At 40.6% G+C, this 10,920-nt stretch overlaps 1 protein-coding gene across 1 annotated transcript in view; it reads right to left on the bottom strand.

The window, feature by feature from the left end:
* Nucleotides 1–1,509: 1,509 nt before the first annotated feature.
* ECE2 (endothelin converting enzyme 2) overlaps nt 1,510–10,920 on the bottom strand; it is a 46,172-nt gene continuing 36,761 nt past the window's right edge. Inside the window, exons 13-19 of the mRNA XM_018576506.1 lie at nt 8,292–8,369; nt 8,068–8,171; nt 7,573–7,683; nt 4,862–4,929; nt 2,050–2,240; nt 1,833–1,928; nt 1,510–1,739 (exon numbers count right to left, since the gene is read on the bottom strand). Coding sequence (XP_018432008.1) covers nt 1,563–1,739; nt 1,833–1,928; nt 2,050–2,240; nt 4,862–4,929; nt 7,573–7,683; nt 8,068–8,171; nt 8,292–8,369 — 825 coding nt within the window. The 3' untranslated portion in view covers nt 1,510–1,562. The remainder of the gene's footprint in view (nt 1,740–1,832; nt 1,929–2,049; nt 2,241–4,861; nt 4,930–7,572; nt 7,684–8,067; nt 8,172–8,291; nt 8,370–10,920) is intronic.

Raw genomic sequence — 10,920 nt, 5'->3', positions numbered from 1 at the left:
ATTGATATATATATATATATATTATGTTGCAGGTAAATATTTTTACACATACACAAATTCCCCATTCTACGCTGCCTATTCATTCCATGCTATACTAGAGATAATTCTCACACACATTTCCAAATACAATTTAAAATACCAATATCAGTTCCTCAGTCGTTGCTCTACATGTTAGAGCAGCTAATAAACTGGGGCTTTTAAAAAAAGGCATATAAAGAGTTCTATTTTGTGGCACTTAGTTTGCTTTGTGATAACAAAGCCCTCCATCCATACCACCCCTAGGGGTAACCTCGCCACAGTGCAAACATTGTGGGAAGTGACCTTCCATTGATAGTCCATTGATAGGAGTATTGGTGATGATTTGTCAGGTCCACAAGGCATAATAAGGAAAAGTAGTAACCAAGATAACATTTTGTACTAAGCTCTCCTTTTGAGTATTACAGGAAACTAGATTAACTTACAGCAACCAATCAGAGATCATCTTTCATTGTTCTGGCTGCCCTAAGATGATGGGGTGCAATAGACAAATAAACCAGTTACTTAGTACTCTCACAGTTCAATAGATTTATTTTATATCTAGATTATTTGTCAACTCTTAGCTTCCTTGACCTTATGAATAAAGCCATGCTAGCTTTGAAGACTTCTAAGGTATTCAGTTCTTTTTCATTTTGGAAATAAAAATGTCATTGGCGAATGAGCCAAAACAATTTGTAATAATCCAATGTTGCTGTTTTTCTTGCTATTATAGAGAATGATTTTCTCCATTTGGCACTTTTTTTTCACTGAGCTGCTTCTGTCTTTGGTCATAATTATGCTACGTCATCATGATAAAAACAAGCTTTTCATATGAGCCTTTACAAACCCTGTCTGTCACTAACATATCACATTCACTATTGTACCATTTATCGCATTCTATCACCAATCATACAAACATGACAAATCACATACAATTTACCATCACAATCACATCCGTCTCTCACACGCATTAACATAAGACTAAAAGATGAACTCCTGGCTAATAAAATCTTAACACTTGCAGTTTGGCTACCTAAGCCTTACCCATACTACCTAAAATGAAAAGAAAAGCACTTTATGTTAGAGTTCTACTTCAGTGGTTCTGTCCATCCAAATTGATGTTTTACAGGTTGAATAGCCCACTGGCTTCTTCTATCTTTTAAGGATTCTGGTGGTGACAACTTTGCTGTTCACAGCTATCCCAAAGGGTCTCACTTTCTCCGCTGCATTTTTTATTGACTTTACGTAATTGAAATGCAGCATGAATGAGATTCAATGTTCAGAGCAGAACATAACACTGGGAACATAATATATCATGTCTTTATAATGTGGCAGAACTGAAGATTTCATAAACCTTCACTTAGTAAAGGAGGCAGAGCTGGAATTGTTAGCAATCATACCACTGGAATCCATAAGAGATACAAAACAGGGTTCAACCTACCAATATCCCCCATAACTAAAATATCAGTTTTGGGTGAATGACCATTTAATGTTAATCTCACACAGATGCAGAACAAACAGGCGTACTAATGTGTGCATCTAGATTTTCACCACACATCACAGTATTTTCCTGGGTTCATTGGGGTCCCTTTGGGACAGTTGAAATGTTCAGCAAAGTCTTTTGAGTTTGACAAGGTTCCAATCACTCTGAATTTTGCAGGACTGTGGGGATCTGTGACTAATCCTTCATGGCTACTCTCCGGAGTCCGTACAGAGCACCATACCTGCGAAAAAGAATGCAGAGCATAAGCTAACGAGCAAATCTAGGAACAATTTTAGACAGTCAACATATTTTTCAGTATTTTTTTTCTATTCACCTGTGCAAATCCTACAAAAAAGAATTGGTGGTTGGACAGCCCAACTCCAGGCAATTGTTTCTCCTCGCCATGTTTCTGCAGCCATGATTTGTAAGCCTAAAACAAGAATTTGCCATACGACATATAAAGCAATGTCAAGCTAGACTGTGAGGTGAAAAAAATGCTGCAGTATCTACAATCTGAACTATGGCATGAGATGATAGAACATGTAACTTACATGGTATGCTGCTTTTAGTCCTCCATTGTCTGCTATGTTTTCCCCCAGTGTTTGCCTTCCATTGACTTTCTCTCCATTTACACTGTAAGCATTGTATTGACTGACCATACACTCAGTTCGGTTTTTAAATGCTTCCAAAGAAGCATTTTGCCACCAAGGACGCAAGTTTCCATCCTCATCATATTCTCGACCTGCAAAGAAACATAATAGTGAGTGACTGGGATTCAAAGGTAACCGTTGTGAATCACTAGTACCCTGACCAACCAAAATATATTGCTACACATAATACATGTTGATAATCTCTATGTAATCATTGTTTCAAAAGCAAATGTTGCTTTTCTGTGCAGAGGTAACTTAAAAAAAAGTCTACATCTACTCTACTCTACACCCAGTGAGATCCACACCAATCCTTGGTCAATCCTTAGTCATTACTGTATGACAGGCTGGTAAAGGAAGGCTTTGAACCAAATATTACTAAAGATTCTATGTAATAACTAAGTGTAGGGTCTTCCTGATAACTAGCCTACTACTTATTCAGTTATCTTGTTGACATTGCAAGATTATGACCTGCGGAGCTAACATATCCAAAGAATTCAATGACAATGGAGGGACTCAAGGTCCCATACCTTTGTATTTATGATCATGGTCTAGGTGCTGTTTTGGTTTTGCTAAAAAAAATGGCATACTGGTAGTGTGGGGTTATCCTGAACTGGACTACAGTTGGTTTGTTTGCCAGTATCCAGTCCTTCTGTTGGTGCAATATAACCAAAGGATAATGCTTCCCACGTCCCTAGCATTCAGTCGCTGAGAGCGTACAACATCAATTTTTCCCTATTCAAAAATTGTTTTTTGGTGGTGGTGGTTACACAGAATACCACATTGCTGGTGAAACTATAGAAGTTAGATTATAGAGTAGAATGTTTCTAATAGGCATAAACGGAGCATGATGCACCACCCAGTGGAAGATGCTATCACTAACCCCATCTGCTGTGGAAACAGGAGGAAAACAGGGAATATTAAAGGTGCCAAGGGACCGGAGCTCAGCCTCACCAGCCTAGTCACAAAGTGAGTCTTCAGGCAAGTGCTGAAGCAATGCCAGTGGCTCTGCTTTAACCAGCAAAGAGTCTGGAAAGCGTTACACACAGTACTCAGTGCTCAAATGTCACTTCATGGCTGTCCAGTCTAGCGGGGTCCGGATGCAGCTCTCAAACACTCAGGCTGAGGATGCATAGCTGCAATCAAAGAGACAAGCTCTAAAAACAATGTAGAGGAGTCTTTTATGAAGAAAAGTTTTTTTTAAAGAGTAAGAACAAAGGGTGCTAGCTAAAATAGGTCTTTCTCACAGCAGAGCCAAAGAAAAGACGTCCATCCTCTTAAGGCACTAGCAAAAAACGAAGGCATGCTGGTAGTGAGTGGGGTTATCTTGGGCTGGCCTACAGTTTTATTTGTTTGCCAGTGTCCAATCTTCCTTTTAGATGGCAGTATAACCAAAGGTTAAGACTTTCTTTGTCTCTAAATGAATGAGAGCAATTCCTAAGACTGCATTGGCTTAGCTGTTAATACCTTTTTTTTATTATGAAAGGTATTAATGTGACATAGACACAAATAGGATTTTTTTTTAGCAGTAAAGTTATACAAATACCTAAGTGTGTTCTCATGTATATTTAGGGAAAATAAAATACACTGAAAAATGCAATATTTAGTAGCCAATCCTCTCAGTGACTATGGTGTGTGTGTGTATAAATAAATACCTTTTGCAAGAATATTTTTTTAAAAAGGTAAAAAGTATAGCAGATATTTGTGATGGTTGAAAATAGATGGCAGATGATTGTGATGCTGGCTGGTAAGTAAAAAGTGTATTTGTTTTTCACATGTCCTTTCCTTTCATATTCGTCTGTTTTAATCATAACCCCTTGTATTTTGGGGATCAGCAGGGGCCAACATCTCTGCTGTAGCAGTAAGCAGACAATGCTGCACTAAACACACAAAGACATACATTTCCTTCGTGCCATTAAGTGAATAATAATAGTGATTGGAGGCATCACGGGGTTGTGCATACAAAACCTTTAAGGAAGCCTGTATTAAGAATGCCATTATGGCCTACCTTCGGAAAATGCTATTTACTTGGCTGTCTTTGGTTTTAACTTCTGAAGTGTATACTTGTTGCGTGTGATAGCACTGAAGCCATTAGTTCGGCATTAGCCGAGGACCTGGTATTTTCAGAAGGAAAAGTCAGCAATGGCAGTCTCCATACTTCCCTACTGCAGTTTGCTTTATACTACAGTGAACAGATTTCTAACAGATTAGAATTTGTACTTCACTAGAGGTATAAATGTTTTTATAAAGTTTCTCTAAAATAAATGTAATTTTTAATTCATTTATTCATTTTTAATAATTTCATATAATCCTGCCTAACACTACATTTTAACATTGGGTCCAAGCGGTGGCTACTTTACAACACACAGGGACCATGGGGAACAAAAGTAGTCACCCTCCAGAAGGAAGGGCAGTGTCAGCATGAACTCAGAGATGATTTGAGGATCTACAACCGCGTGATACACATATAAGACACATTTTTGGTAATAGTTAAAAATTTCAGAACAGCTCCTTTTAGTAATGCAGATTGAAAAAGTGACTTTTGCCAGCTGGGCTACGGAGTGCTTGATTTTCTAAATTTGCACAGTATATAACCAGCACAGCACTTGTGTTTATATAATGCCAGAAATAAAACATTTAAAACAATAACATTTACCATTCACCCTGAAAACCACTCGTAGCTACAGATCATCTGACCGCATAATTTGTCACAAACCTTGATCATCAAATGCATGCGTCAGTTCGTGTCCCATCACCACCCCAATACCCCCGAAATTTAGAGCCCTGAAGAAGAAAGAGGAGAAAAAAAAAAGAGTGAGAGGAGACATGCACTAGAAATGCAAAAAGAACAGCTTTGTGTAGCATTAGTGTGGTAGTTTAGATTTCAATGGCAGTAAAGGTCAGTAGAATAGTAGTGAATGAAGTGATCATTTAAGGATTAGACCCTGCATACCAGATGCTGCTTATAGATGTAATGAAGGAAGGAAGGACATTATCACTATGTTAAAGGAGAACTATGAGGCGAGTGAAAATCACTCACCTCATAGTTCTAGCCGACCTGTGACAATGAAACTGTCACAGGTCGGCTCAATAGATCGGGAAGTGAGCGAACACATAGAGTCGCTTGCTCACTTCTCGATCCTGTCCCTGCAGAGAGCCGTGCATGTCACTCACGGCTTCCTGCATGGAATTCCCCCCCTCCACTGTCCGTTCCTCCAGCGCTGACTGGCGGAACGGACGGGGGAGGGAGCAGGTACAGCTGGCTCTGCCTCTAGATAGGCAGAGCCAGCTGTCACTCACACAGCTGGGTGGATCCAGACAGTAATGACATCCGGGCTGCGGCGTCTCAGTATACCGCGAGCTGTGGCTCTCAGTATACTGAGCTTTAGGTGATGGGAGGACGCTAGTTTGTGTGTTCCCGTTACCCTTAGGAAAACTATGGGGAAAAACACTGACCCCATAGTTCTCCTTTAAGTTTTATTTATGTCTATTTGCCTTTTTGCTTTTGTTTCCACCTGAAATTTATTTTGGATGAACAGAGGTCGGCGCATGCATATGGTGGGTTGATTAATGAGTGATGCCTGGTTAATAGAATGGGGCAGTTTTGATTTTGTTTTTTGCAGATTTCCGAGCTAATAAAAAGAACTGTTGAGAGCATCTGGGTGGCAAAAATACAGTGGTTGCTTTACACACTTTCTAAACATGCCACTGATTTGAATATAGTAACTGGTGTTTGATATCATTACTTGCAGTACATACAGTACCTGTGGAAAAATATTTTATTTAGGAGTGTTTTGAGTTGCAGTTATAGTGATGTGCGGTGTGGATATTCTATGTTTTTGCACTCTGACTACATGTTATTAATGGCGCTGAATCAATCTTTTTATCTTTATGGTTAAATCACACCTCCTTGTTTTTCTTCCAAAATCCATCTTCGACCCCCTGGTCTGAGTGACTTCCAGGACTTACTGTCCTTTCCTCAGTTTCCCTCTCCACTGGAAGCTGACACCGCAGTAACTTGTGGGGAAGTCTTTTAATACTAGAAGGGACTGAGGTGCAGTCTGCAGGTCTGCTGGGTTATTTACCCTTATACATTAAAGTGATGGAATACAGCACACATTATCACCTAATACAATGTGGAACACAACAAATCAGTTCTACTTGCTAATAAACAACACTGCATTCACACGGATACAGCAGCAGGTAGCTTATAGTGTGCAGAGGGGGTGGGCTCTGCAGTAACTCTCTGATCCAAATTAAATTGGCCCAATGGAAGTTGTGTGCACCACATAAGACACAGCAGCTGTAACCTATGAAGCATATCAAAGACAATCAGTGGGTCCTGTAGGAGACTAGACATCTGCAGACTGGAAGAGTGTCTACTGCAATGCTCTTTCATGAAAATTTGGAGATGCACAATGGGCAAGGGAAGGGGAGAAAAGTACAGAGAAACATTGCTTTACACCAAGCAGCAAAGGCAGATAGGTCAAAATAGGCGAGGCAATTAATTTAAAATAAACCCAGTCTGTAAAAGACGATTATATGTACCAACCTTTCTAGCGGCGGTGTCCTAAACCTGTTGCAGATCTCTGGGTGCTGCAGGTAACTGACACTTCTACGTACTTTGAATACCTACTCCCTTGTGCTCCAGCACAGGATATAGGAGACAACAGGAACCACAGGGGAGCAGGTATGCGACAATCCCAGAACCCAGTGTCGGATACCTGCAGCAAAGTATATTTGTCTTCTTTCAGCATGTAAGGTTTTGGCTACAGTACAAACACAATAGTGTATGACTCATATAGTCTCTATGAGTAAGCGCTGCTTAGCGTGAAATGCTTGAGTGTTGCAGCTACTTGTATAAACCCAGTTTAATACAATACAAAATGTATTCAGACAAACAAGACAGTTTTGTGCCATAATCCACTATTGTGTTAGGAATCTTGCATGCAGTGATGAACTGGGTATAGGGCTTCATGTGACTCTGTGCTGACATTATTACTTTAACCCACTATACCATAACCTTAACCATCTAACCCCTGACTTTAACATGAACTGAATTCATAACAGAGCACTAAACCCTGCAGCATCATACCTACCTTACATTGTGCCTCAAGCAACAGCACTGGAAGCTACTAGAGTCATGAGATGCCACATATATAATATCCCATGGCTAATAATCATGTTGTTTGATTTTATATTAATTTAGTTGCCTGCTGATAAAAATATGTTGTGTGTACTATTTAGAAAAACAGGTTTTTATCTCATCTGATACAATTTACAATATTTGTAAAGTAGAGAAAATGTTCTTTTTTTAATATGTATATTTACAGCATGTAACAATTTTGCAGTGTCATCAAATAGTTCTATTGCGTTTGTAATATTTGGCAATGAGCATTGAATAGCTTGTAGGTTCAGCATACATACTTTGGATGTGTAGGAGCATAGAATGGAGCCTGAAGAATGCCTGCTGGAAAGACTATTTCATTCTTATTTGGCAGGTAATATGCGTTGACAGTCTGGGGTGTCATACTCCATCTGCAAAAATATTAGATACATGAATATCTATTTCTGTGTCTCAATATACGACAGCTGTATAAATGATACATACAGTATAGACAGATGTGTGCAAACACATTCTTTTGTAAGTGTTTGGAACATAACTTAATAAAATGTAACATATACATGTAATCTAAAGCATTTGTAAATCAATCTGACAATTAATATCAGGGGTAGGCAATCTCGGCACTCTAACTTTTGTTGAACTACATGTCCCATGAGGCAGTGCAAGACTCTGACAGTTGCAGGCACGACTCCTAGATTCAGAAGCATGATATGATTTGTAGTTTCCTCACAGCTGGAGTGCCAAGGTTTGCCCAGCACTGGTCGATACTGTATAGTCAAATCTTAAAGCACTCTTACTGTTCTCGGTTAGGTGGCTTCCTTAATTGTTCAGCCATTAGTTTGGCCGAGAAGTTATAGAAATTCAACATATTCTGAAAGAAAGAATCCTCAGCCACTTCGTACTGGGTAAAAAAAGACAAAATAAGCAAAATTACTGTCACAGCTAGCTCAACATTTCATTTTGTCTATCACTGTAAGAAGCAAACGTGTGCATTTTTTCCTTTTATCAAAAATCTTCTTACCCCATCATACACCTCATCCAGTTCCTTTGTGTCCAGTATGAAATCAGGAAATCCAATCATGTCATATATGGCATCTGCCTAAAACATCAGACATACATTATCATTGCAGAGCTCTTTTTAAATATACATGGACGCTTTCATCTGTATGCAGATTTCCCCATCTACCGTGTGTATGTTTTCTGGTAAATTAAAAATCGTTTCTTAAAGGAGAACTATGGGGTCAGTGTTTTTCCCCATAGTTCTCCTTAGGGTAACGGGAGGACACAAACTAGCGTCCTCCCGTTACCCTAAGCTCAGTATACCGCGAGCTGTATACTGAGATGCCGCAGCCGGAGCGGATCCCGACTTAGACGAGGGGATCCGCCCAGCTGCGTGAGTGACAGCTGGCTCTGCCTATCTAGAGGCAGAGCCAGCTGTACCCGCCCCCTCCCCCGTCCGTTCCGCCAGTCAGCGCTGGCAGATCGGAGCGGGGAGAGGGGAATCCAGCCCCTCCCCCTGTCACGGCAGAGAGCCGTGACAGGATCGAGAGGTGAGGGAACGCCGGTATGTGTTCGCTCACCTCCCGATCTACTGAGCCGACCTGTGACAGTCTCATTGTCACAGGTCGGCTAGAACTATGAGGTGAGTGGAAATCACTCATGTCATAGTTCTCCTTTAAGCCTTTATTTACTGGTTAAAGAGGTTTGCTGAATTCTGATAAAACTGATGATTGGTGGTAAGCAAGTAGACTGGATAACTCAGGGGTGTGGAAATTTGTGAAAAAACTACTTGTCCAAGGACTAAAGCGGGGGCCGAATCTACTTGTCCCTCATGACAATCTACTTGTCCTGATACAAAAAAAATAATTTTAACCAAAACCGTATTTAGCAGTGCTAAGAAGCGCTTCTCATTGGTCAATGCCGTCAGGTGACCGCGTTGACCAACGAGTGCTTGCAATTTGCGAGCGAAATTCAGAATACATGGAACAGGTACAGATAGTACACCCGTACTGGTGGACGGGTAGGACCGGTTGCCGAAAGGTAAGTATAGTGGGAGGGAGATTTGTGCGGGTAATTCCATTTTCCCAAATTACTTGGGAAAGTGAATTTACCCTTTAGGGTTGGTGCAGACCTGCGGATTCCCGGGACGTGCGATCGTGTGCGGTTTGCATACAGCGGTTGCATCTGCATGTATGGGGATACATCTGGATGGCAATCGCTGAAAAAAAAGGTACATGTACCCATTTTCACGACATGCACCGTGCAGTGTTTTCAACCGTGATCGTGTGGGATCGCCCAAGCGGTATTGCAGCAGGAAAACGCGCAATCTGTCTTGCACGACTGGGTTGCCATTAGAAAATGATGGCACTTCCCGCTGGCAGCGCCTCTCTCGGCGCTCGTTTAAAAAAAGTAAAACCAGCCCTGCTACTTGTCCGTAGCAGGGCTAAAACAGTGAGAAAACCACTTGCCCGGCGCCCGGAACTACATGTCCCGGGCGTCGGGCGATACGAATTCCACGAATTACGAATTACCCCTGTAACTTGTACATGCATATGTGGTTCTTATACTTTAAAGTCACACTAAACTCAAGAGTTAAATCTCAAAACTGCATTCAAGTACCTTAACTATTAACAAAAATGTATCTTATTTGTATATCACTCAGATCCTCAAATCATCTCTGAATTGGTGCTGACACTGTCCTTCCTTCTGGAGGGTGGCTACTTTTGTTCCCCTTGGTCCCTGTGTGTGTTTATAAAGTAGCCACCGCTCCAAGCTCACTCCTGTGATGAACTACAATCTCATGTTTAGTTTACTAATTTGTATTGAGATTGTATTCCATCACAGGAGCGAGCTTGGAGTGGTGACTACTTTACAACACACACAGGGACCATGGGAACAAAAGTAGCCCCCCTCCAGAAGGAAGGACACTGTCAGTATGAATTCAGAGATGATTTGAGGATCTACAGCTGAGATACACAAATAAGATACATTTTTGTTAATAGTTAAGGTACTTGAATGTATTTTAGGATTTAACCCCTGAGTTTAGTGTCACTTTAATCTGCTTGCCACTAATTACTATATGATCAGAACCTGTGTCAAACTTTCGTTCTCTCCAGGTGTCACAAAAGTGCCCACTGGCTAATATGAAGCTAAAACATAACTCAGGACAGGCAATGGGTCTTGCAGCCAGTGGACTCTTGCCACACATTTACTATACTTCTAATCCATTAACCTACCTCCAGTCCCACAGATTCTCCATTGTAATGCAATGTGCAGGTCTTCTTTAAAGGACAACTAATCCATCCCCCACCGCTTCATCTACTCCAAGGCAAACCGCTACATACAAAGATTAAATACAAATGTGGAAGTTGCATATCTGCCATAGGCTTGAAGAGGATTTCTACCCGAGCCTAAATAAATATTGGATAGGACATGGTTTAGCTACAAAGGGAAATAAGAAGCTGTGGGTGTTACTCCAGGTTAGTTCAGGAGGGTGGAATGGACAGAAATACATATCCTTTGATGTTAAAACAGCTCCCACATTTGTATTTAATCTGTGTATGTAGCAGATTGCCTGGAGTTTAACTATGTATTTATTAATAATTAATCCAAGTATTTCATAAATACAACCAGTATGTAAATTAACTCTT

This window comes from Nanorana parkeri, unplaced genomic scaffold, assembly GCF_000935625.1.
Source record: "Nanorana parkeri isolate BGI_ZX_2015 unplaced genomic scaffold, ASM93562v1 scaffold69, whole genome shotgun sequence".
NCBI classification, from domain to species: domain Eukaryota; kingdom Metazoa; phylum Chordata; class Amphibia; order Anura; family Dicroglossidae; genus Nanorana; species Nanorana parkeri.
This window is presented reverse-complemented; position numbering and strand designations above follow the sequence as displayed.